Source organism: Asparagus officinalis, chromosome 4, assembly GCF_001876935.1.
Source record: "Asparagus officinalis chromosome 4, Aspof.V1, whole genome shotgun sequence".
Taxonomy (NCBI): domain Eukaryota; kingdom Viridiplantae; phylum Streptophyta; class Magnoliopsida; order Asparagales; family Asparagaceae; genus Asparagus; species Asparagus officinalis.
Genome location: NC_033797.1, coordinates 10,572,833 through 10,600,687, shown reverse-complemented (window position 1 = coordinate 10,600,687; position 27,855 = coordinate 10,572,833). Strand labels below are relative to the sequence as shown.

The 27,855-nt window shown below is 33.6% G+C and overlaps 3 protein-coding genes across 5 annotated transcripts in view; 2 read left to right on the top strand and 1 right to left on the bottom strand.

The window, feature by feature from the left end:
- On the top strand, nt 82-6,927 carry LOC109836605 (phytoene synthase 2, chloroplastic-like). The gene is made up of 7 exons (XM_020404557.1): nt 82-341; nt 428-912; nt 1,001-1,051; nt 3,934-4,106; nt 5,266-5,501; nt 5,598-5,790; nt 6,582-6,927. The coding sequence occupies exons 2-7, from the start codon at nt 477-479 to the stop codon at nt 6,735-6,737; spliced, it is 1,245 nt and encodes a 414-aa protein (XP_020260146.1). The 5' UTR covers nt 82-341; nt 428-476; the 3' UTR covers nt 6,738-6,927.
- LOC109836604 (uncharacterized protein At4g15970-like) lies at nt 9,181-20,289 on the top strand. Its single transcript, XM_020404556.1, has 5 exons — nt 9,181-9,369; nt 18,085-18,447; nt 18,803-19,284; nt 19,390-19,513; nt 19,978-20,289. Exons 1-4 carry the CDS (start codon nt 9,331-9,333, stop codon nt 19,409-19,411), a joined length of 906 nt encoding a protein of 301 aa, XP_020260145.1. The 5' UTR covers nt 9,181-9,330; the 3' UTR covers nt 19,412-19,513; nt 19,978-20,289.
- The window catches only part of LOC109836602 (nucleolar complex protein 4 homolog), a 17,581-nt gene continuing 12,140 nt past the window's right edge, over nt 22,415-27,855 (bottom strand). For 2 of the 3 annotated variants that reach the window (XM_020404553.1, XM_020404554.1), the window contains exons 8-15: nt 27,432-27,533; nt 26,439-26,497; nt 26,166-26,340; nt 25,747-25,920; nt 25,430-25,580; nt 23,172-23,229; nt 22,984-23,089; nt 22,415-22,845 (exon numbers count right to left, since the gene is read on the bottom strand). In XM_020404553.1, coding sequence (XP_020260142.1) covers nt 22,639-22,845; nt 22,984-23,089; nt 23,172-23,229; nt 25,430-25,580; nt 25,747-25,920; nt 26,166-26,340; nt 26,439-26,497; nt 27,432-27,533 — 1,032 coding nt within the window. In that variant the 3' untranslated portion in view covers nt 22,415-22,638. The remainder of the gene's footprint in view (nt 22,846-22,983; nt 23,090-23,171; nt 23,230-25,429; nt 25,581-25,746; nt 25,921-26,165; nt 26,341-26,438; nt 26,498-27,431; nt 27,534-27,855) is intronic. The other variant, XM_020404555.1, reaches the window with a different exon arrangement.

Genomic DNA, 27,855 nt, shown 5'->3' with positions numbered 1-27,855 from the left:
CAGACAAGAAAAAGGGAGCCCTTTTTCCTTCTATTTTTGCTTTTATTGATACGGCAAAAAGAGCTTTTGCGCTCTCAATTTGGAAAATGAGTGGCGAAAAATGAACTATATTTTTTGTGTGGATGACGGAGATTGAGCACTGCACTGAGCAGATGAGGTGCGGTGGGCTCGGTCTGCTCCATGCATTTATTTCCGGTCGCATTTTATATTCACAATGTTAGGTATAAGTGTATAGACCACTGAGTTTGTGGGTATAAAATTGGTGCGAGAGTTCCCAACACTCTTTAACTCGCTTCATAATTGAAGACCCATTTCGTTAACTCTTCTCTTGATAGAGAAAGGTGAGGTTTTTTTATTCAATTGAGCAAAGGGGTTCCGTGTTTCTTTCAATTTCAGCGAAGTTTAACGTCTCTGTTTGTTTTTGAAGGAGCCCAATTGTTTGAGATTTTGCCTACAAGAGCTCTGAGTTTTTGAAAATGGCAGCACAAATGCAATGGGTTGTTTCACCGGTGGAGTTCTTTGCTAAGCTCGGGTCATCTGAGGTTAAAGAAGGGAGGCTTGGATTGCTCAGGAGAACTCAGAGGAAAAAACCCATTTTGAGAGCGTTCTCAATTTACACAGATTCAAAGACTGCCGCCCAAGTGAGCACTGCGAGTGGAAGTGGTGCTGATGGTTTCCCTTTGCTAGCTACATTGGTAGCCAACCCAGATGGCGAAATTGCAATATCTTCTGAGGAAAAAGTGTATGATGTGGTCCTTAAGCAAGCTGCTCTAGTTAGGGAGCAGCTGAGTTCTAACGTTGCTACTGATGTGAATCCTGAGTTGGCTGTTCCTGGATCAATGGACTTGATGAAGGAAGCTTATGATCGATGTCGCGAAGTTTGTGCTGAGTATGCCAAGACCTTTTATTTGGGTTAGCTCTTTAATCTGTTATTTTTTGGTGTATAATTATATAATTGGGCATTGTTTTATGATCTAAAGTTTTACTTTGCTTTTGTCAGGAACACTGCTTATGACCCCTGAAAGGAGGAAGGCCATCTGGGCAATCTATGGTGAGCACTGAACACCATCCTATATGCTAGCAGCTTGGAAGTTAATCTATATGGATTTTTATATAAAATTAAACTTTTTTGCATGAATTGTTTGCTGGGATTGAGTCTTTGATTCTTTGTATAACTTCATGAGAATTAGATAGGCTTAAAGATCTATCATGATTAGGAGACTTGGTCTCGTCATGATTAGGAGATTGAATCATATTCTAATTAGGAAGTTAGGTTAGAGATAATGTTTTTGTTTTCCTATATATATTCTTCTATTGTTGGAGGAAAAATCAAGGAAAGAAGAGAGCCAATATTCTTGTAATCTAGGGTTAGCAGAGGGGATAGTCTGATTCAAGAATATTGTGCGAGAGACGAGAGTTTCGTAGACTTTGTCCGTGTAAAAGATTACAACATTAGAAGATGATTTCACAATCTTTATCCGTTCAAAAGATTATACGGAATGGGTTTTGGAGAGAATATGAGAGTTGATTATGTACGTGAAGTTGAGAGATTGAGAGACGAGCGTTGAGTGGTTCCTCTTGTGGTTCTCCCTGATACATAGTTGATTTCTCGTACTGTTGCCTTGTGGATGTAGGTCGAAGTTGGTTTACCGAACCACGTAGATCTCGGTGTTTTTCTTCTTGATTGTCGTTGTTTTATATCTTGATTGTGGGGTTGGCTTCCGAGTTGCGGAGATCGTAGTAGGCGGAGAGACTAAAATTCCCCAACAGTGTGTTACCATATGTTCAAAATTTCAATTGATTATCATGAATTGAATCTAATATGTCTTTTGAAGCAAATTCTAACTTCGTGAATCAAAGTCTAATAGCATAGGCAGCCACAAGCTAATTTTGTTTTTTTTTGGGGAACTGTTGGCAATATAACAGTATATTCCTTTACCTATGAGAGATAAAATTAAACCTTTTTTAGCATTAAGTGTTCCTATATGTTCAAAATTTCAATTGATTATCATGAACTGAATCTAATATGTCTTTTGAAGCAAATTCTAACTTTGTGAATCAAACTCTAATAGGATAGGCAGCCACAAACTAATTTTGTTTTTTTGGGGGAACTGTTGGCAATATAACAGTATATTCCTTTACCTAGGAGAGATGAAATTAAACCTTTTTGCATGAAGTGTTCCCATATGTTCAAAATTTCAATTGATTATCATGAACTGAATCTAATATGTCTTTTGAAGCAAATTCTAACTTCATGAATCAAACTCTAATAGGATAGGCAGCCACAAGCTAATTTTGTTTTTTTGGGGGGAACTGTTGGCAATATAACAGTATATTCCTTTACCTAGGAGAGATGAAATTAAACCTTTTTTGCATGAAGTGTTCCCATATGTTCAAATTTTCAATTGATTATCATGAACTGAATCTAATAAGTCTTTCGAAGCAAATTCTAAGTTCATGAATCAAACTCTAATGGGATAGGCAGCCACAAGCTAATTGTGTTTTTTTGGGAAACTGTTGGCAATATAACAGTATATTCCTTTACCTAGGAGAGAGAAAATTTTGTGTTCAAATCAGAAAAAAGATACCAAATTTTAACCTCATAGGTAGTTTGCTCGGAAGGGAAAGACATACTAGAATAAGAAGTCTTCTTTCTGGAGTATATGTTTATCTTACAATAATTAGCAATAATTATGAAGTGAGCAAGTTTCTTTATCCTTCTTTGTTTATTGGTCTATTAATGAAGAAATGTTCCTCTGAAGAATTCAATATTTTAAATAATAGCAACACATGTGATATCTGGTTGAATTATGCTGCCAATCCTATTATTTAATAAGATCTTGATCTGCATGTCTGAGGTGAAGAAACGTAAAGCATCTTATCTACTTGTCCAATTAAAATACAAATCACAATGTGAAATAAGCAATAATACCACTGTTCAGAAAAGAAAAAATAAAAACAATTACATCATGCATAAATTAAACATCGAACTTTGAATATCATAAAGCATTAATCGGCTATCTGCTGTAATTTTCAGCAGATACCAAACAGAAGATGTGATATCGATCTAGAATGCTATATGCGTAAAGTCACCATCAGGAATCACAAGCTATAACTCCAATCACAAGCTATAACTCCTCTCATGTGGAGCACGACTCTTATATCTACTGGTTTATCCTATCGCTTTGGTAGGCTCCTGAATTGCCAGCTCATCTGCTAAGCCTGAATTCGTGTGATGAATATGGCTCTATGTGTTGAAGAAAAATCACTCAATTACCATTAAGTTCTGGAGATTCAATAGTAAAAGACGATTTATCATTTTTTTATAAAGTAAGTGTGAATTTCATAAACCCCCATGAACGATTGTTGTTTTGCCAAAAATCCTTGAACTTTGTTGACCGTAAATACCATGACTAAGGGAAGTTAGTCTAAGTAGTCACATCACATGACGCTCTCTGGGCAATTTTATTCTTACATTCTTTTTTCTTTTCTTGAGAAAAGTTTTTTGGGTAATGATGGACCCCACATGTTTAAATCTGCTATGGCAATTTCTAGTAGTGCAGTGGGGTTTTGTAGAACTTTAAAGTTCAGGGGATTTTTTAACTTAATAAGGTTTGGAGGAATTTTATGCCACACAAGTGACACAACACAAAGTGGGGTTTTGTAAAATTTATTCTGAAATGTTCGTGCAATTGTTAGTGTTTCCATATACTCTTTCACAAGCAAAAGGATCCCTTCATCAAGCTATTTCTCGACGGCATAACTTCCTATATATTCGTGGAAGAAAAACATAATGGTTAATAAATTCTAGACAAACAAAACAAGGCATTTCAAAGCTAACTTCAGTTCATAATTCATTCTAGCATTTGAATTTTGCCTTGACATAGTCCAGTAATTTTCTCCAGTATATCGTAATACATATTTTATGTGTAGTGTGGTGTAGGAGGACAGATGAGCTTGTAGATGGACCCAATGCATCTCATATCACAACTTCAGCTCTTGACCGTTGGGAGTCAAGATTGGAGGACCTTTTTGCTGGTCGGCCCTATGACATGTTTGATGCTGCCCTATCTGATACTGTCAGAAAGTTTCCAGTTGATATTCAGGTATGTTTCTCCTACAAATTTGATAAAATCTTACTACCTCAACATGTTCATTAGCTTTGCTATCCATCATATTAGCTTTCTTTTTGTTGGTCTTTCAATGACCTGATGAATACCTGTCAGACAACCATCATTGGTATCAGAAAGTTGTATAGGATTATGCAACTAGATTTTGCTGTGTCTTCTTGATCTTATCATTAATACAGCAACACACTTTCTCACTTTATTTTATCACTTACGACAAAGAAAAATCTTTGCTTCTTGTAGTATACTTTTTCGAAAGTGAACTTAGCTATGAAAACTAAGGCAACCTTTCTGTGCATGTTGATCAATGGGAACGAGTGAGGAACATAGTCAAGGCGAAAAAAATGACAAGGAAAGAAATCATGGTTTCATATGAATCAGTGAAAATTTTTCTTTGACATGGAAGTAGGGGGGTGCATTCGGTCCGGATATGGCTCGGATATGATGCTTATCATATCCATGTCTGCTTACCCATCTCGGATACGGATACGGATATGGAAAATTCATATCCATATCCGCTAAAATCAGATACGGTTACGGATATAGATGCGGATATAAGAGGATATGCATGCATATACAAAACGGATATGAGAAAAGTAGATAGTATTGAGAACAACATAGTTCATGTGATACAAAAGAGGTCGTTAATATGTTCATTATAACTAAAAAGGTAAGATTAGATATATTGATCATCAAAATTAAGCACAATTCCATAATTGAAGAATCAAAACTATCGTAAGAGTATGACTAATATGTATTCGGATATTTCGAATATGGATACAAATATTTCATTACAAAACCATATCTGTAACCATATCATATCGGTTATAGATTTGAGTAATCTATATCCGTATCCTAACGGATACGGTTACGGATATTTCCTCATATACGGATACGGATTAGCACCCCTACATGGAAGAAACTGTTGTTCAAACTACCCCTGCTATTTGTCTAGGAAGTTATTTACCTCTGTAGTTCTTTTATATCGCCAAGAAAGGGACGTAACTTTTTCGCTCTCCTTTCTCTCCTCTACCTTTGCAAGGCCACAGAACCAATCACAGCTAAATATGAAAAATAATATAATACTGTGTCAGCTTAAATATTCCTCATGTATGGATCCTGTATTTGTTTTTTTCAGCCATTCAAGGACATGATCAAAGGAATGAGGATGGATCTCAAGAAGTCTAGATACAATAACTTTGATGAGCTTTATCTCTATTGCTATTATGTAGCCGGAACTGTAGGATTAATAAGTGTTCCTGTAATGGGGATTGCACCAGAGTCTCAGGCGACAACTGAGAGCGTCTATAACGCTGCTTTGGCTTTAGGAATTGCAAACCAGCTAACAAACATACTTCGGGATGTTGGTGAAGAGTAAGTAAAGATTCACCAAAAACCTCTCTTTTGTTCTTAGCCTCAATAATATTCGATTATTGTAAACTTATAAGTTATTGCTGATTTATGATTCAGTGCAAGAAGGGGAAGGATTTATTTGCCGCAAGATGAACTTGCACAAGCGGGCCTTTCAGAAGAGGATGTGTTTAATGGAAAAGTGACTGATAAGTGGAGGAAATTCATGAAGGACCAAATTACAAGGGCAAGGATGTACTTTCATGAAGCGGAGAAAGGAGTGGGCGAGCTCAGTCAAGCTAGTAAATGGCCGGTAAGATAATTTGGTATCTGGCAAGTTTGTTTAGCCCCACATTGAAAGCATATATATCCACCAACCTATACCTTAAACACCCCAACGTAACACTAATATTATTAATCAATTGGTTAAAACTGCAATGTTGGATAGAGGAGATTTAAAACTATTGGCTTGGTGACTTCGCTGATTGTGCTCTATAGGTTCACTAGTTAAGCTTATGATCTATTAATAAGACACAGACCTATGTTGTATTTGGACATTGCTTCAGTTATTCTCTCCATGGCCAATTTTTTTGTTTGTCACCGGAATTGCTTGGATTTGTTTGACACTAGTATGCTCTTTTCATTTTCTGGGTAAATTAAATATTGATACTGATATACTAACTGGACATATTTCTTGGCAGATGGTTAAATAAAATGGTTAATTGAACAAAGACTCCACGCGGTATCACTATCTTGAGCTTAATACCCATGTAGTTTCATTGTTGCAGATAGACCCCTGGATTAATTTTTTGGACTCTTTTCCCCTTAGCTAGACTCACTAATTTCACCCAGAGGCCGTATCTGCCAAAATTTCATCAAGTAACACGGTCCAAAAACTTTAATCTATCTGCAGCAAAACTACAGGGTAGTAAACATGAAACGACGATTCTACAGAGGATCTATGAGCAATTAACCCTAACTAAGAAGATGGAGAACAAAATCAAAACATAGAGATCCGAAGTTTTTGTTTGAATTCGAACTTTTTTTTTACTACTACGAACTTATGGACTAATTGGCATACTCTTTGTTCATGGTTTCTCGCAGGTTTATGCTTCTCTGTACTTGTATCGGGAAATTCTTGACGAGATTGAAGCAAACGGTTACGACAACTTCACGAAAAGGGCGTATGTAAGCAAAACCAAGAAGCTAGTGACCCTGCCTATGGCGTATGGGAGATCGCTAATCAGTCCTTCGTTATAACGCAGAGGTAGAGATTAGCGCTGCTTGGGCTTTTGTTGTATGCATACAAGAACAAAAACATGTGTGAGGAATTATATTCCCATTGTTATGATTTGTAGAGATTTTGTTGTATTATCTAACTGTGAAAAAGGAAATGGTGGGGGGAAAAGAAAAAGGAAAATTTCTGTCTAGAGGAAGTGACCACTTTTCATATGATCTCTTGGGAGAATGGTAATAGTTCAAAATCACGTGCAAGTGAAAATTTGGAAATTCATGTTAACATCCAACCCTTGTGGTTAGCACTTAGATGTTTTGGGCTTAAAGATAACAAAGAAAGTTTTTTTGGGTATACAGGTACATGTAGAAGTAAGCTGAGTTTAAAAATAAATGAGGGCGAAGCTTTGGGTTTAAGATTTCCTTCCTGTAAGTTTCATGTTTTTCAGATTGGGGGGGGTACCAAAATTGTAAAAAACAGAAATTCGAGATATCAAAATTAGCAAGAGTGAAACTTTGAGGTATTAAAATGCAAATAAGCCCCTTGTCCACGGATGGTAACAGTCCATGAGGAATTGCCTTGTTCTAGAAGAGCTTTGCTTATGCCTGTCTAGATATTAGCTGCGACCTTCCTGTAAGTTTCATGTTTTTCAGATTGGGGGGGGTACCAAAATTGTAAAAAACAGAAATTCGAGATATCAAAATTAGCAAGAGTGAAACTTTGAGGTATTAAAATGCAAATAAGCCCCTTGTCCACGGATGGTAACAGTCCATGAGGAATTGCCTTGTTCTAGAAGAGCTTTGCTTATGCCTGTCTAGATATTAGCTGCGAGCCACAACATGGACTGTTTGTCGAGAGGAAAGTTTTCCTCTGAAGAGGAGAAGATGGAAACATCTACCTAATTAATTAAAATAATTAAATCAAATTTAAACAATAAGACTTTATCTACCATCATATCGTAATGAGATACTAGTTAATTATTAATGTCAAATTATTTGATGTTGATCCTTTACCTTCCTCTGATTTTGTCCTAATTAAGACCAAATACTTAAGTTGAAGAAAAATAATGTCGACAGAAGCGTGAAGAATATTGCATCCGCATTATTTAGGATCTTATAGATAAGTCGTTCAATAAAAAGCATTTGATTTTTTTCTAAAATATTTGTTTTCCTTGATTAGTCAATTACCCCCTTCCCCTCTTGAATATTCTACGGCTCCGCTCTGGCGGCCGCCGACGTGCCCCCACGCACTAGTTAATTTAGGAGAATATTTAGTAGGACAAATTTTCAAACCCAACTTATTTGCCAAAAAAATTCCCAAAAAAAAACATGTTTCAAACTTAATTTCAAAAACCGACTTAGTTGGACAGAAACTATATCGGTTTTTTAAAAAAAAAATTCTCAAACTTCACGGGAGTTGAAGTCCCGTGAAGTTTTGTTATATAAAAAAAACTTCACGGGATTTCAACTCCCGTGAAGTTTGGGAACTTTTTTTTCAAAAACGGACCCAGATTTAGTCAACTGGGTCTGTTTTTTGAAATTAAGTTTGAAATGAGTCTGTTTTTAGGAATAAAATTCAAAATAGGTTGGTTATGAAAATTTGTCCATATTTAGTCTGGTCTAATTTTCTAAATCTCTTTCTTGCCGCCTTTGGCTTGTAGTTAATTTAGGAGAATGTTTAGTCTTCTCTAATTTTCTAATTTTCTGTAGCAAGTTTCCATAGGATTATCTTTTGCTGCAAAATAAAGTTGTCACGGTTGAATGTCTTTTCTAATAGGACCCATCATTTAATTGCACGTGGGCATTATCCTTTGACATCAGACTGATGTTCGAGAGAGAGAGAGGGGGGGGAGAAAAATTAAGCAGGAAGTTAGAAATACTTCTTATTACTTTTACCATTTTTTAAAAAATAAGATCTTAATAAGGAGAATAAATTCATGGTCAGATAGGTACAATTTGGTTGTAAATTCATATGTATAACCATATATAAGGTAAAAATAGGTTGAGATCCTCTTTTTCTCTCCTAAAATTAAAGTCGTTGTAATTTGTATCAAAGACGACGAAAAATTTAAGATTCTATTATGTATATTCTTGATTATTTTTAAACTTTATCTAAAGATTTCCATCAACTTATCAATATAAGTGATGCATCGAAACCTAGCTAGTAATTAGTGAGGTGGTCTAAATTTTGGCTCACCAGTAGTAGAGAACACGTATATACCAAGCAACAATAAAGAACACTAACATGTACGGTCCATCAAAATTCATATTTTCTCGTTACGATTCTGTCACGAGAAATAATCCACATTTTGCAGTCAATTTCAGCGGGTCTCCGCGGGCCCCTCCAACAATTACCCAAAAAATCCCAAACTCCTCAATTTCTCTCCTTTTTCTCTCAAAACTTCGAAAACCCCAACTTAACCCTGGCTCCCCCCTCCCCCCTCTATTAAAAATGACGACCTCGCCTCTCGCCGATCACAGCGCGGCCCAGAGGTGGCTGAAGGCGGCGCTCTTCTTCACCGCCGTCGCCCTCCCCCTCGCCTTCCTCTACAAGGAAGCGGTCCCCATTTCGCCGGCGTTCAGCTCCTTCGACCGGTTATTTGCCGGCGGAGGTTCGGAGATGAATCGGATCGGTTCGCTGCTTGTTGGCTTTAATCCGGTGAGGATTCATGGATTTGTTTCTCCTTTAGCACGTGGTCATGCTTTTACGAGATTTTTTTTTTCTTTTTTTTTTGCGTAATTAGAGCCCCAGAACACATTGAGCTGAAGTATCCTCAAACCTAATTGTGAAATTAGCCTCTGGGATCACTAAAATTGCAATTAGGTCCTCCCGTTCCTATATCTTGCTGCCGCTGCTGTTAATCGGATGGATAATTTTGAAACATCTTTCAAGAAGTAAGGGACCTAGTGGCAAATTTTGATGCTTTGAGCGCTCGCCGACCTATATTATCAAATAATAATATCTGAGGAGCTAAGTCGAAATATTAAAGATTTAACGGACTATTATCATAAAAAAAAAACTTTTTCATTTTGAACTATGGAACGCCGAACCGGGGGAAGTTTCAGCTAAACCGCTGACGAAAAGGTTATTATTGTCTTGGATGTATTACTCAATATAACTCGTGGGAGGGTAGTTTAGCTCAGTTTGGTGGAATGGAGGGTTAAATTATTAAATATCCAGATTTGGCGGTTAAATTTTGCAAATATAGTTGATCTGGGGGTGTGTGGAGAAAATCATCATTAAAAAAAGTTTGTTGTGTGGTTCTGTTTGCCATGTTGCTGTTGTGGCGGCGTGATATTTCGCTGAGTGCCAGCTGGAGTAGGATTTGATGGCATTAATTATTGATTTCGGGAATGAGAGATTTATTACCCTTTGAGCTTAAAGTTGTGGGTCCCTGTTGAGGTTGGTTTAGTTTGTTTGTCTGACCCGGTCTTGGTCAGCTATTTCAGGATGGTTTATTGGTAAATTTGACAAAGAAGAAAATGATTTATTTGATATTATGGATGATTGGTTACGGAGAGAGAGTGCTTTCGATCGTGTAGTCCCTTACATCTTCCATATTTTGAATCCGTCCCTCAAATCATTGAAATTGCTATTAAATTCCTTAATTCTTAAATTGTTTTAAAATTAGTCTAGCAAATCAATGAAATTTCTATTAGGTCTCTCAAATTTTAAATTATTTTGAAATTAATTCCCTTTAATTAAGAGTTGAAATAGCAATTAACAGAGATTAGTCTATCAAATAATTGAAATTTCTGTAGGTCCTCCATTTCTCCTAAGTTGCTTCACATTTATCCATGTTATTGCTAGTTCTACTTTGGGTTATTTCTGTAAAATTTTATAGTATTGTTTTTCGGTTTTGATATTTCTCGGGTGTGTTTATAAATTTTATTTTTTGAGGGTGCATTTTGTAGTTTTTGAAACTTTTAGAGTTTTTTTTGAATTATAAAAATTTTCGTAGTGTTGTTTATAGTTTATATATTTCTGTTGTTTCGTAAGTTTTGATATTCACATGGTTTTTCGTAAATTTCTAACTTTTCGGGATGTTTTTCAATTTTCGAACCTCTAAGGGTGTTTTATGAAAATTGCAAAATTTTGATAGTGTTGTGTGTTATTTATAGATTTTATTAATGTTTGTAAGTATTAATATTTTATGAGCGTGTTTTTAAAAATTTTGAATGTTAAATGTTCAATGGTAAATAGGTTAAAGGTAAACGGGTCAACGCGTTGACCCGTTTATAACCTGATTAATAGATAGGTTCTTTGGGTCAACCTGATTATGACCCGGCCCACATAAAATGACACCCATTTATAAACGGGTCGGGTTGGGTCGGGTCAGCATGTCGGGTCACAAATTGCCACCTCTACTTTTGCTATTGTGTTTAGGGACTAATTTGTTATTAACTTGGTTTGTGGGACTTAATAGCAATTTCAGTGATTTGAGGGACTAATTTGGAAATAGATTAAAATAGGGGAGACTTCATAGAAATTTCGATGACTTAGGGACTAAATTCTAAATATGGAAGATTTAAGGAACTAACATCAAAGAAACCACCTGCTATAATTAATATCTGTGTGTGTTTTGATTTTGTTTCAATCATTTATCTTAGGGAGTTGACTACATTGGGAATTTGAATTATTTAAGTATGTAACCTAAATTAAAGCATTCATTGTATAAGTTGGTTAGTTCGCTGAAATTAGTGGCCGGTGGATTTTTACCGCTTTAAATGATTGGAGTTGTCCATGACATTGAAAATTTGAAATTTAAAATATAAAAAATAAACCTTGATTTCTCATGTAGTAAAGAAAATAATAAGTGACAATCTAGCTGGAAAAAATGATCATACTCTGCATAATATGTTGATTGATATCTAACTTTTATTATCCCTTCTTTATATATAAAGTGAAATTGGTGGAACTTATAAATACATTAAAATTGACATGTATCATATCATGAAAGTACACAAAGCGCATGTGTCGTATTATAAGTACGCATGTGTGTCTCTATCCTATGAGAAGATGATAAGTGGACACCAAATCTTATATTCACCTAAGAATGTTCATTAAATTAAAACTATTTATAATTAGTCAAATATTTAGTAATTCTTATTAGATTATAACTATCCACGTTTTAATAAAACCTCATAATCATATATTTAAATATAAAAATATATTTATCAAAGAATACTCATTAAATTAAAATTATTAATATTAGAAAAATTCTACTAATAAATATTTTGTAATATTTATCAAATTATAACTATTCATCTTTAAAAAATCACAAAATTATCATATTATATCATACTCCCTTTAAAAGTACAAGTTCGAAAAAATCTTTCTATAGTCAATATTACCATTCACTATTTTAAATATTTTATTTATATCTTAATTTATCCTAATCTTAATTACATCCTACCCTAATCCTACGTGAAATATCTACAGCTTAACAATTTAAAAAAAATATTAACAAAATATATAAACATCTTTATGGTATTAGTTTGTTAAGATAAAGAAATTATACGTAGCTAACATATTATACATGAAGTATTGCAAAAAACCCTAAAAAGTTTTAAAATTGCACAAAATACCCTAAAAAGTTTAAAATTATAGAAACCATCCAATGTTTCAAAACTTAAAACAACAAGAACAAAATTAAGAAATTAACAGCAGTTTTCGAAGAATATAAAATTTGCAGTTAACATCTTAATGTCTCAAATATTATAGAAACACCCTCAAAAGTTTAAATTACAAACAAGTACCTTAAAATTCTAAAATTTCAAAACTTACAAACAATATAGATAAATTCAAGGAATTACCATGATGCACCTAAAAATTTCTGACATTTTAAAACTTAAAACAATAAATATGAAATCAAGAAATTAACAGCAACCTCTGAAGAATTTAAAATTTTCAATTAACTCCCTCAATGTCTCAAAAATTATAAAAACACCATTAAAATCTCAAATTATAAAAAACTACCCTAACATTCTAAAATTTTAAAATTCGCAAAAAAGAAAAGATGAATTCAATAGATTACCCTTAGGGACCTAAAAATTTAAAATTTATCAAAATTAACCTTAAAGTTACAAAAATTATAAATAAAACTCCTTCAAAATTTAAAAATCGTAAAAAATCCTAAAATTTTAGAATTTATAACTAGTGCACATCAAATCTAAAAATTATTGGTAGACTGCTAAAATATAAATTTTTCAAAAATTTATCTATAGTTTTAATATTACAAAAAGTACCATCAAAATTTTAAAGTTATAAAAAATATCCTGACATTTAAAAATTATCACCGACACATGAAATATAGAAGTTACAACTATCAAACTTAAAAGTAAAATTTTTAAAAACACTCCCAAAGTTTTAAAAATTATAATTCACACCCTCAAAGTACAAAATCACAAAAAGAGCTAAAATTTTAAAACTTGGCAAAGAAAAATATAATTTTTTAATATTCTTTAATTTATATATATATTAATATATATATATATATTATATTATATATATATATATATATATATATATATATATATATATATATATAGTTCTAATTAGGGTTTACTATCTAATTTTAGCATCTAAAAATAGTCTAAGTTGATACTGGTAAATTTATTTAAAACACTCCCAAAGTTTTAAAAATTATAAATCATACCTTAAAGTTTAAAACCAAAAAAGGCGCTGAATTTTAAAACTTGACAAAGAAAAGTATATTTTTTTAGCATATTATATTTATATATATATATATATATATATATATATATATATATATATATATATATATATAATTTCTAATTTAGGGTTTACTATCCATTTTTAGCATCTAAAAATAGTTTATGTTGATACTGATAAACAAAAGTAATAAGAATTGATTAAAAACATCCGGTTAAGGAATAAAATTTTTAAAAATAGTATAGCTTAAAATTATTGTTACTATATAAATTAAAGTAGCTACATATGATTTTACTAATAAGTTGGAGCAGCAAAAATATATTAGTAACGTTAATCGTAGATGTTTAAATCCATAAAAATGATAAAAGACTATAAGATAATAGCTTAGCATTAATTGATTATAATTTAGAAACATTAATCTCTGATATTAATAATATTTATAGGATAAAAGAATATAATGAATTACATATGAAGAAACTATCAGAATGTTCAGATATATCCTTAAAAAAATAAAGCTATTTTCATTGCAAATAGGAAAGTGATGGAAATAAATCTAAAGTTCAGAAAATGTCTATGAATCACTTGAATTGGCATTAACATAAGGCATATCTATTAAAGAAGCAGAAGATTGAGTTACATTGAAGAATAATTTAATAATTTTATCCCAATCAAAGAAGAATTTTTCATGAAAGAGATAAGAAAAATTAGAATATATTCATAAATTTTATATTTTATTCTTCAAATAATAAAAAATTTAAATATTAATATTATAATCTAAGACAAATTGGTAATGAAATATGCAGGTATTTAATTTAGATCTTTGTGGAAAATGATAGCAATAGAACAAAGATAATATTATTGACTTAATAGAAACTCTTATTCGATGCACATTAAAAGAATTCATTGTAGAGAAGAAAAAGTTAGCTCCTAATCTCATTTAAGTAATAAATTAGGAATACAAAGAATTTTGTATATATGATATTAATATTTATTCTTATTAAAATAGAAAAAAATCAAAGCATGTATCCAAGAAGTTTGTGTTGAACATTGGAAATACATTTAACTTCTTTGTGAAGTTAAATGAGAAGATAAAAGATTAACGAGCCTAGGAAAGATAACATCACAAAAAATAAAACTCCAACCTGATATCATAATCGATATAGATGATGAAAACACTATTTTAGAATTGCCCGGGAAAAAAATTAAAGGTGAAGAAGGATTGCTCTTAGCTTAATAAAAAAATAAAATAGAAGGAATAAAAGATAATATTTTCTAAATATTTTATAAAATAGTTTAATTATTTTGAGTGAAATTAGGAATCTTTATAAGGGAGTTTCATGAACTTTTTTTAGTACTTTTATATGTTTATGTGGATGCTTTTATCATATAAAAGTATACTAGAGTTAGCATTAATCTTTAGTTTATAATTTTTTATGAAGTCTATCAATGATTAGGAATAAACTTTATATTCTCTTTTGTATCATTTTAAAATATTTTTAATCAATCATTTTGCCTTATTGGTTTTAAATATTTACCTTTCTTGTATAATACTATTTCAATATTTTTCACTTTTACAACAACATTATACTTTCTTAAGTAAAGTTTGGTTTCATGTCAGTCAAAATAATATAAAAATTCAAATTAGCTTCAAATTATATTTATTTTCTGTCAATTCAAATATAATATGTAAATTTCAATTGGGTGCGACCCATTTAAAGAAACATCAAAGAAAATAAATAATCTTAATATTAAAGTTAAGAGATAAAAGTGAGCACAAACTATTAAAGTAGAACTGAGGAATAAATTTTAGTTAGAAAATAAGCCAAAAATATTTAATCATGGTATTGAACCATGTGCATTGCACGTGTATAAAACCTAGTATATTTAAATATAGATATTAAAGAAAAAACTCATGTAGAGAACCTCTCTACATAAAATTTAGATCAATTTTGGAAAACAACCTTAACTATTTTAATTTGAGAAAACCTCCCACAAGTTTGAGCATATATTGTAGATAATTCCCTCAACTACAAAAATTTGAGAAAACCCTAAACTTTTCTTACTTAACCTCCCCTTAATATGAGGTGTGTTTAAGAAAGCTCCTCTCAACTATTTTAATTTAAGAAACTGCCTTCAGGTTTGAGCATATTTTCGATAATACCCCCTCAAGTTAAAAATTCGAGAAACTACCATGAACTTTTCTTACTTTTCACCCTGAAAGCTAATACCATTAGGTCTAGCAATGACATATGATAAGTAGGTGACTGAAAAAAGACGAAAAATACCTCAATCATAAAAAATTACTCTTATTTTTTTAGGATAAGAGAACGACTACAGAAAGAGGGGGAGGGGGATATTGTAAATTAATCAAAATATTTTTCACCGGTTGGTGGTTTCTTTCTAATTGAATGAGTTGATTTTTAAAAGAATATTTCAGTTATTTTACATTTTGAAATAACGTTTTGGGTTTTGGTGAGAACATTGTGAAAGATTTTTTTTTTTTTGGTGGGCAGGGCAGGGGGAAGGGTTATGAGACACGCCATAGTTTGGGGGGGGGGGGTTTTGGTGGGCAGGGCAGGGGGAAGGGTTATGAGACACGCCATAGTTTGGGGGGGGGGTGTTTCTCCAATTTTCAAAGTAGGATGGGGTTATCTAATATGTACAAGCTTAAGGGGGTTTTCTCGATTTAAAATAGTTGAGAGGGGGGTTATGATACATTCACTATGTAAGACTCATCTATGCGAGCACGGGCAAAATACTTGTGTTTATGAACTTCTATTAGCAAGTTGAAACGTGTACAAATGAATTTGTTTGCTTTGCAATGGTTATTGCAGCTTTAAAATGAAAATTATTGTGTCTGCAAGAAGAAATTTTGTAGTACTTTCTATCCAGACATTCATGTACATGTTTATCTTGTTGGATTGTATGGTATAGAACTAACCGTTGTATTCTTCCAAGTTGAAAACCATTAAATTTGTAACTTTTCTGCACATAGACCCCAATACATTTCATGTTTTCATATTATAACCTGACGCACTAATATTTTCAAGTTGATCATCTCCTATAAGTCAGGCAATCTCTTCTTTGTTTGTTTCTTGGATACTCATTTATTAGTTAACATTTTAGGAATACACTCTATTTATTAAATAGAATTTAAACAATTCCGAGTACTCTAGCTGGTAAAAGAAGAAAGTAATCGGAAGTGAACTTTTACCCAACTTTGAATGATTTGAGGTTTCAATATGGAAATGTTAAGACTCCGGTGTTATACAAAAATTGATGGTCTTGGGGATCAATATACAAAATGTCTTTACTTTACTTAATGTGCTATTAGAAACATTATTAGCTGAGTTCAAACGAAATTTTGACTATGCTCGGTATAGTAGTGCTAAAATCCTATTGGTCTCTTTAGAAAACATATTTTTTAATTGAGTTTTAGGCTGTTAGCTTTATTTTTTTTAATCTGCATATTTTTTAATGTTATCTGGAAATAATCACAACAATGAGGTCCTCTCTGCTATTAAAAAAAAGTAGTGAAGGAACCGCTACTTAATCATAATTATTGATTATCTAATTAGCAGTGGTGAAACTACGTACACAACAGTGTGCAAATACCCCCATTGAAAAACTTCTATTGCAATATATCTAACGCTATATTACATTTATTATTATGACCCAATTATGATTTTGACCCGACTTGATCTTATATACACGACTACTACTATTTTACAATTTAATTTCATTCCAGACTATTTGTGGAATTAAATGAATTCTTTTTTCTCTGTTTTTTTTTTTTTTTGGGTTGTGGGGGTGGGTCTGTTTTTTTTTTTTTTTGGGTTGTGGGGGTGGGGGTGGGGGGGGAAGGCTTCATGGCATGCATTCTACTAAGTTTTCCGCCGGTAATCTCATAGTAATTATGGTAATCAATTGGATACTTACACTGTTGACATACGCATTAGCAACGACTTTTTAGAGTTGAGAGGGATTATCGACCTATAAAGAAGTTGGTGGAAATATAAAGGAATCTTGCTCATCCATGGGTATATTTGGTTGTCAAGTTAGCATCACTTGTATCTATTGCTAAAGATTGTTGAAAGGGTAATTTTAGCTATCAAAAATTTTGAAGTCTTGATTTTGCAGTAGATTGAAAGACTGTTGAATGATTGTCTAGTTACTTTTATTGAGAGAGATGTATTTGAGACGATTAATAACGAGTTGACTGTACAAAGATTCCAAAATATGAAAACTCATCAAAGACAATTGGAAAATATCAATTCTTTTAGTGTTAGAATGGACTAATAAATTTATTTTAGTTGATCTGCATATTAATATTTTAATTATTTATACTTTATTGTCCCCACTATCCCTTGGGTTCTGGCTCCGTCACTGCTAATGGACTGCTAATGGATGAATATGATTTTTCATTAACTGCAAATTACGAACGAGTGCAATACACAGAGGTATGGTGAGTGTCACATTTAAAATTTATCACAATCACCTACTAGATAATCAACATTTGGAATTAAATGTAGTGCTCTCTCCACTATTTTTTTTTTATAATGGAGATGATCCAAATTCGAAATAATTGAATTAGATTGGTTTTCTTTATCGTATATCACTTTTTCTATGAGAATTGTATATATTACGTATATTGGATGCGTAGTACGAAAGTTTACTCATATGTATTATAATTTCTAGGACGAGCGATTTAGGTTGGAGAAAGTGTTGAAGAAAGCAGCGATGGAAGATAAAACAGTGATTCTGACCACTCTGAATGAAGCCTGGGCTTCACCAAATTCAATTCTAGATACTTTTCTAGAGAGCTTCCGCATTGGTGAAGGAACAAGGAAGCTTCTAGATCACTTGGTGATGGTGACTCTTGATAAGAAGGCATATGGTCGATGCACCTCCATTCACCCCCATTGTTTTGCCCTTGTTACAGGGAAAGAAGATTTTTCAGGAGAAAAAGATTTTATGACAGATGGATACTTGAAAATGATGTGGAGGAGAATTGATTTCCTGCGCTTGGTTCTTGAAACGGGATACAACTTCATTTTCACGGTATTTCTTTTTTTTTCTTCCTTTTAATTCATTTACCAAGAAGATGCATAGCAGTTCAAGTTAAACAAGAAAACTGCATTCAGTGGTATATCAAAACTTAAGAAGTTGACTTTAAAATGGTGTCTCAATTTTATTTTTTCCTTCAATTTTTCTATGTGCTTTCTGCAGTTTATTTATTGCATGCAACTTTAGCCAGACTTCAGTAGCATTCCTTTTGTTATGCGACGGAAAAACATGACTCCTTTGGCATAGCATGTTTTCTATGTGCTTTATTCGTATGTTTTCTTGCGCAACACTTCCCTGAAACTATGGTGTGCAATGAATATGCCGGTGTACTTTTGCAATTTAACTGCAGGATACGGATATTATGTGGTTCCGCAATCCAATGCCTAAGTTTCATCCAGATGGTGATTTTCAGATAGCTTGTGATCAATTCAAAGGAGACGAGTCAGATTTAGCGAACAGACCAAATGGAGGATTTAACTATGTGAAGTCCAACAATCGAACTATTGAATTTTACAAATTTTGGTACTCATCACGAGAGAAGCACCCTGGGCTTCATGACCAAGATGTGCTTAACATCATTAAATATGATCCTTTTATCAAGGAATTGGGATTAAAGATGGTATTTCTGAATACTGCTTATTTCGGTGGAATTTGTGAGCCAAGCAGAGATTTTAATAAGGTTTGCACCATGCATGCAAATTGTTGTATCGGTTTGCATAGGAAGATCCATGATCTTGGAGTCATGCTTGACAACTGGCGGAGTTTTATGTCTACACCACCAGCAACGAGGAGATTCAAAGAACACCATTGGAGGGTACCGCAAAATTGTAGGTAAGATGATGAACCTTGAATTCCATTGATTTTGTTTTATAGTATCATTTATTATTCATGCCTTTTCTTTTATGAACTTCTAACAATGTATTCATTTTCTCTCAGTCTCGCTAAACTGCACGGATAGCACCTGTCCGCTAATTGTTTGCTGAAGAAGTTAAGACTGGCTAACCCTGCTGATTCAAATGTAGATAATTTATGTGCGGTTCATTGAGAATAGAATTTGAAGGTTAGTTCTAAACCATCAATCTCATTAATTCTTATTATCAATGTTCATTTTAAAAATGCCCACAGGAATTAGGATGTAAGAAGAGTTACTTCGGGCGACTGGGCTTTGTCATTGAGTTCTATATACAAATATACAAGTGCAGCGAAGTCTATACAATAATATTTACTATATGTATACCTTTATATAGATATGAACAATAATTTTTTTTCTTTTTTTCTTTTTTTTTTCATTGCCCAAAAAAAACAACAACAACAACAGTTTTTCTGCAATCCAAATTGGCTTTATGTAGATTTTCCATTTATCTAGTCTAGCAAGGGTAAAATAGCACCAAGATACCGACGTTGTTCTTCATCATCACGCGGCGATGAATGACTCATCTTTTCTGATTACTTCCTGTTTACCACCATTTTTTTTTACCTGTATCATATCAATTCGCTTACCTTTTCTTTTTATTTACCTTGCAGATACTGACTTCTACTGATTCTATCAAGCACAAGCCACTTGTGTAGTTGTGTATCTATTCCACATTGTTTCATAGAAACTGACACAAATAACTGTTCTCTACCAAACGTGGGCGGAACAAAAAAATCAAAAGCAGAAAGGGGAAAGGAATAATGACTAAAAATACTTTATGAGAGATAATTATGTTTTTTTTTTTCGATGTGGCAGCTATTGATTTAACTTGTAGATAACTTATGTTGTTGAGATCAATAAACTTATGTTGATTTAACTTGTAGATAACTTATGTTGTTTAATGAAATGCTCTCCCTGTTCTAAGATTGAGGAGGACTGCAACTTTTGCAAGGTCCACATTGTTGAGCCTCTCAGAGATCTGATGCTTGCTTATATGCAAAGTAAGCAATCGTGAGATCTCATCATGCTTACTTAAAAAAAAAAATCCCCCATTTAACGCATCGGCGGCAAGTTGTCGAGTCTAGCAAACATCTGCAAATTACATTCGAATAACGCCGAGAGCCGATCTAATAATTTTAGGTATGAAAAAGAGTCGCTTAATAAATTGGAAACCAAGATATCTTGTATCACTACAGAATATGCAATGAACTGTATATTGCTATGATTTGCTACAAGGATTGTTGAGTGCCCTATTTGAGTGATAAAGCGGCTACAAAGCATACTTAGATGATGAATGCTTATTTCACCGCCAAGTGCTCATCTCAAATTACTCTCACACTGCCAGAAATGACGGTACCAAAGTAGTAAAAAGTTCTAGTCATGCAGTAAGCATTATTCGTGAAATATATATCAACCTGAATCCTACTTTTGTGTAACCATGTTAATTGTCAAGAAAAATAATAAAAATGAGGCTTAACGACAAAATCAATTTAAAAAGGAACACATTTAGTACGTGGCTACATTTAACAGCCTCCATGCACATTTCATATAAACATTAAAAGTAAAAAAGGAAAAGTGTTCACAATATGGCACCCTAGATTCAACCTAACTATCTAAGGTAGCGCTTCTTAATTCATGGATTAGACTATTCCAATTGATGTTCCGCTCCATTCATCGTGATCTAAATGTCTCAAAACATCTACAAAATAAAAATAATGATGATTACATATTTTTTTTATTGTATCTTTAGTTATATTGTCGTAAAACCATTAATTTTACAATCACTTGATGCGTGGGTCTACAATTCAGTACGCCTAATTTTTCATTTGTATATAAATCAACACGAATGGAGTGGATCGAGTAATTTGGTAGCATGTAATGTAGTTTTGAAGGCTCTACCTTAGATTGAATCTAAGGTATTACTTTACGAACACTTTTCGAAAAGTAAAAAACTTAAAAACATATAAACAACTGGAAAAAAAATATAGGAGGACACGGGATTAATCCGCAGTATGACGCGTGAAGGGGATAACAGCAGGAGTGGATGGGGCAGGCAGAGGAGAGAGGAAGCATAGGAAGCATATCAACATATATAATCTCCTCTGCATGCCCCTTCCACTGCTACTGATATCTCCAAGCTCCGCCACTGACCTCCTCTCCCTGCCTCAAGAAATCTCCATCTGTATCTCAATTTATAGTGTTAAAAACTCCAAAAGATTTGGGGGATGGAGAAAGGGCAGTACAACTGTACGTTGCAAAAAAAGGGTAGTAGTAGTAGTACTACTACTGCTACTACTGCTGTGGCCTGTGATTTCCTATGAACTGGTACTTCGGTTTTGGAGAATAGTACTGCATGTACTGCATTGGGATTTGGCCTGCCAATGCCCAAATAGGTCAGGTCCAAGAACTGGTCACGTTGATGGGTGCGTTGAGTTGAGTTCAAGGCTTGACGGTTCATTTCTTCGGAGCCCTGAGGTCTTTTTTGATACTTCTTGTTCTCACACTTCTCATGTAGGATGTACTGATGAGGATGCATTGGTACTTAACTAGTTGACCGAGCGTTAGACATTTATTATGGTCCATGTAAAATGTAAGAGAATTAGTTGGTAATATTCTTTTTCCTTCACTTGCTTCTCATGGATGTGGCCTCTCTTTGTTACGTCCGTTTTTAGAGCTTTTCGAACTATGCTATTCTTTTTTCACTATTGACTTTTATGATAGGTTATTTATTTTAAAATTTATCGGTAAAATAGTCAATAGGTGACCTTGTAAGCTATATTTTTGAAAAGATTAGGAATGCTAATTTTTTAAAATGAGTCCTAAAAACTTGCTTATTTGAGAGGTTATATGAAACATGTAGATATGAAAACACTAGCTTAGTTTGACGAGAAGAAGATTGGAAGAAAAAAAAAACCCGAAGAGCACCCATATCCGTAATTTCACAACTGATCCAGACAACGAAATAATGAATGCTCACATGATCAACTCCGGATTAATTACAGGAATGTGTGTATAATTAAAAAGACCTATAAAACTTGGGAACATGTATATCTGCGCTGCCAAACATCCATGTCAGACCGAGTAATATCAATAACTAATATGACACCGGAACATTTTTCAAGCAAAATGACAAATATATAATAATGAAAAGAATCTTCTCACCTAATTTCTCTCATTTTTATCATATTACATCCTCAATTACCAATGAACTCAGTTTTGCTGACAAAATCTTTCAAAGAAAAGCATTTGCTTGCCGTTACTCAAACCTTAAATTAAACACATTCTACTCGTTGCCTCTTCACAGATCCTGTGTGATCCTTGCCAAGTGTTTTAGACACTCCTTTATCAACATCTTGACCTTCTTGTTTGTTATCGCGTGGATCTTGAAAAGACCATCCTGGAAACTCCGAACCCCAAAACAAAGTGTTTGGCGTGGCTTTGTAGAATGCAAGTGGAACCTGTTTCACTCTTCGTTCAACCTGTCAAAATATAAATTTCAAAAAACTCGTCAACTTCCCATAGCAATTCACTATACAAGATATCCACGAGCAACTCTGTCATGTTTCTAATAGTCATATAAGAAATAATAGAAAAAGCAGAGTAACGTGGAAGCAAACCTCCTGTTTGAATAATGTGCCATAGGAACCAGAACAGTAATCTGCAACTGTGACCTCAGAGGTTTTCGCCCTAACCGTCAGATCACTCTCTAAGGAAGCAACAAATCTGACGACAAAATAATATTACCATATATAAGTTAAGGAAATGAAGACCGGCAACAAAACAGAAGAAGGTGAGGTGTGGTTACCTGGATACCGCTGGGCAGTAATGATGTCGTAGAGTATCAATTTCCCATAAGGAACTTCCTGTGGCAAACACGTTCCCAATAGCCCATTTATGCAATGTTGGCAGTGTTGTGAATAATCAATTTACATTCTATAAAGAAATTTGTACACAGATATACAGTAAGGTAAATAAAACATGTATACACAAGTATGAAAAATATTATTTTCTTATATATATTGTCATGCATGTACCTTGTTGCTTGTATGCCCAAAGTGCAATTTAGAATATAACTAGTCATACTGGCATAATAACATTATGCAATAACCATGGCCCTTCAGCCTAATGGTGACAGTAAGGTTCTCCAGGGACAATGCTATTTTTATACTTGTAAATGTTTGGGGAAAGATCAATATTCCATAGTATACATTTGTGCTTTGGTTGGCGACGCCACACAGGCTTTTTAACTCTTGATAGGTTGAATCAATTTGGTGTTACGAATGATACTATGTCTTTGGTATGTGAGAAAGCCCCAGAGAGCCATGACCATTTGTCTTTTGAATGTGAGTTTGCTGCTGAGGTATGGCTTTCTACTATGTCTTGGTGATTAGAAGGATGGTTTCAGTCTCCACAAGGCTGGTTTTGGAGTTTTGTTTTTGAGTGCTTTCTGTGTGGAGTTGACTTGTATGGTGTCTTTTTGGTTGTTTAGAGATGCTCTGTAATGTAGAGCATTTTCTGTTCTAAAAGAGTTTTGTTCCCAGGAATACCTGGATATGTATATGTACTTAACGCTAATTTGGTTAATGGAATTCATTCATTTACCACCCAAAAAAAACGTTATGATGACAAAGAACAGTGGAAGTACAGTTTTTTCCTTAATTACAAGAACAACAACAAAGCCTTTATTCATAGCTTTTGGGTTGGCCGCACAAATCTTATTCTTCCTTAAAATCTGAAATCTCCATTCCCCCGCTGCCCAGTAGAACACATTGATAAATCAAGCACCCCAAAACATCAAACAAAAATAGGTTTCAGCTTCCCTATAACTGAAATCAGACTGGATTGAGAAATGATAACATGAGATTAAATTTTAATTGAATCTTGAGAGTTAATTTACTTAAATTGAGAATTTGAGACTGAATTTATGCGCATTTTCATGTTCTGGTTCAGGTTGACGTAGCTTATGTTTGAATGCATAATTCAGATTTAAAATATATTTTCTGCTTAAATTCTTTAAATAACCTATTCATGTATGCTCATGATTTTTTAAGAAATTTGATTGCAGCTGCAATTAATTATGTCATCACCTATGGCCTTCAATTCTAGTGTTTGTTAGAGACGAGATAGTGAACAAGGTAGTGACATTCCAGAGAACTATCAGATTCTAATATCGTGCCAGACACATCTTGACTTCACATATCTTCTAGAATTTGCATTAAGCAGCATAGCAAATCCGCTTTGTAATGTTTACGTCAGTGTGGCATAGAGGGTACTGGGGAATATAGACGCATTTGCCAACAAATTCTGGACAATATAAAAAAAGGATGGATAACAACTAAAATACTAAATAAGACGAGAGGTGCAGATTTTAAAAGAAAGAGAGGTCAAAGAACCTAACCTTCCTCGTCAAATGGATAGAATGGTGAAAGGAAAAAAAAAATTTAAGCAAACAATGATTAATGTCGAGATGAAGAACTAGAACAAATTAAGAACTAGAACAAATTAACTCATGAAAATTAATCAACAGGGATCTCTTTCCTTGTATTTAGCCTTCAGAAGATTGATTGTGTGTCTGAGGCAGTCATATATTGCTTCATGTTCGCTATGAAGATGATAGATAATAAGGATGCGTAAATGGGGCCGAATATCTTCTTGTTTGAGTTATTTGATTCTTACATAGTTACACATAGTGCTCAATGCTTATAAATACAATCTACAAAGTTCCTAATTGAATAGTTTTCAATAATTCTCTCATACTTCTTTTTTTCTTTTTCAATATTTTTACCATGTGTGTGTGTGTGTATTTGTGTATCTTAAAATTTTTGTGCCAGTGTAATCAATTGGTGCATAACCTATTTATCCACTATGTGCTCCCAGATGGGACAGATAATTTGTATGTGCTTGACAAGCTTGCCCGAAACGTAATCTATCACATTATTCCACCTGAGCAAAAACTATAATAGACTATAGAAGTACAAGCAAACAAGATGAGTTAGCAACTAAAAGCCAAAACATGTCCATTCAAATTATGAGTTATATTTGTTAAGGAATTAAGAAACTTACGCATGGCATCTGACTTAGAAGGGTCACTTTCTTCACTTTTAAAGGGATCAATACCATGCTTCTTGCTTTGAACAACAGAACGAATGATCCCAGCATCTTGGCTAGAATTATCACCACCCTCAGAAGCCTCTCCATCCGCCTCTTCATCCTGCTGCAGATAATCCACCATAAGAATCAGTATGAAAGCAAGAAATAAAAAGATTAACAATTTCCTAGGAAGTAACTGACAATTCATTGCAGTACTCAGGATATTGAATATCAGAAGATTCCTTTGGAATTAACATGATTACAAAGTTTCAAATAAGCAAGATAAAGACCTTATTAACTAAAAAATTAATTGAGGGATGCCGCCGCAGTAGATTGTGGATTATAGCAATGATCAGACGCTCCCCAGATGGTGTCACTGAAAGAGCCATCCGACTCAACCTCTTCGCAAATGCAGCAGCAAGATATGCTGGAAGATGTGAAGATTTCAAACAAGTGTCTAGCAGCTACAAAATATATCAGAAAAATAGAGCTCAGAACACACAAATATAGAAATTACACAAAATTTTTAAAAAAAAATATTATGCACAATGTATATGGTAAAAAATATCAAAACGACAGAATTAAGAGCACATAGATATAACATCCAATATCCTGGTTGACGTTGATTTGCCACTGAGCTTCTATATTTCTATGGCAGGCAAATCAACATTTTTGAAAACAATAAATAGCACAAGCTTATAAAACTTACTTGGAAAAACAATGCCCGATGTTTTGCCATAAAAACAGCCGGTGTTAGTAACGCATAAAGCTTTTCATAAAACTTAGGATACTCAAGGCCATGTTTTGTCATAAGAACAAACAGGCCACTAAGTGCCATGACACTGATGACACCCCCGATGTCATACGACATTGTTAGGAAATCACTGGAAAAGGGCAAAAGTTGAAAGAACTTCCATCAGAACTGAAAGGTGGCAGAATATACAGCTACATTAAACAATAGAAGGTCTAGCGTATTTCTTACCACAAGATTGCAGGATTTGCCATGTAAGGGAGTACATTCTGATGAAGAGTCGCCAGAACCTGACATTTAAAATGACAGTTAAACAAGAATCTAAAAATACGACAAGAATTAGAAAAATAAAAGAAACACAACTTGTTTCATTAGCAAGAATATCCAAACAAACATTATCATCACAATCTCCATAGAAGTATCCTACGCTTCTCACATCAAAATAGGAATTTATCATGTTTTACAACTGTTTAATAACTTGATTTCAACCCTCTAAAATGGTAGATTGAAAATACAGAAAATAAAGGGTATAGCCATGAGGCAGTAAAGACCAGGAAGTAAGTAGGATATTTTACTGAGTCTGCAGTTTATGCTCTCATGCAATCGAGTAAAACTGCAGAAGTCACAACATTAAGAAAAAAGATCTCTTGGAACACCTTCCATGTTAACAATTATGTCTGAAGTATTAGAAAGATAACAAAATATGTCCCTAGACAAGAGCAAGGTAGAACCAATGTGAATACCTTTAAGTATGCAAAACCTTAAGAAATATGCTTTCTCCTTCAAAATGAAGGTAAGTATAAGATAAAGCTCTAAAGTAAAACCGAAATCATAGAAAAAGCAGAATAAGAGCTAAAAAGGAAAGGGGAAAATTAGGCTTACGAATTTGGCTCACATTCAGATAAACTTCAAAAATGTTATTTGAGACCAGTGGGAACCAAAGGACAAAAAAATATGGCAAAAAGCCATTCATTCATGCTCTTATGAGAAGTAAAAAACCTTTTGGCTCCCTAAAAGCTATATGCTTCCATTTCTACATCATAATAAATACGGGGAAAGCAAAATGCAGAAGCTTTTGACGAGAGAGAAGGCGACAATTCATAGAATTGCATGAACAATGATATTTGACACAATTAAATTTTGATTACAGAAAATAAATAAAAGTATCGGTTTGAAACAGCATATATAGAAAAAGTAACATTAAAAGGATGTTCCAGGAGTTACCTCTTTGTATATATCAAGAGGAAGTGGCAACCTTAGAAAAGATAACCACGCATTGGTGAATTTTAACTTAATTTTCTTTAATATACGGTTAACAGAGGAGGCCTGCAACATAAAGAATTTAACAATTATAAGAAATATGAATAGACCATAAAAAGGAAACATGAACTACAAATTTAATGGTAAAAAGCAGTGTTGTAAAAAGTGGCAAATCACGCCGCTATAGCGCCGCTAATCGCGGTCGCGGTGCTTCACCGCGCTGATAAGGGGATAGCAGGGTGTTTTGGCGGAGAAAACCGCCTTTTGCTCAAAAAGCGGTCTGTAGCGCAAAATAGCGGGTTTTAGCGCTTAAAAGTGCTAAAAACCCCGAAACCATTAATCATAAACCCATCTCTCTCTCTGATTCCCGATTGTGCCCTAGCCGCAG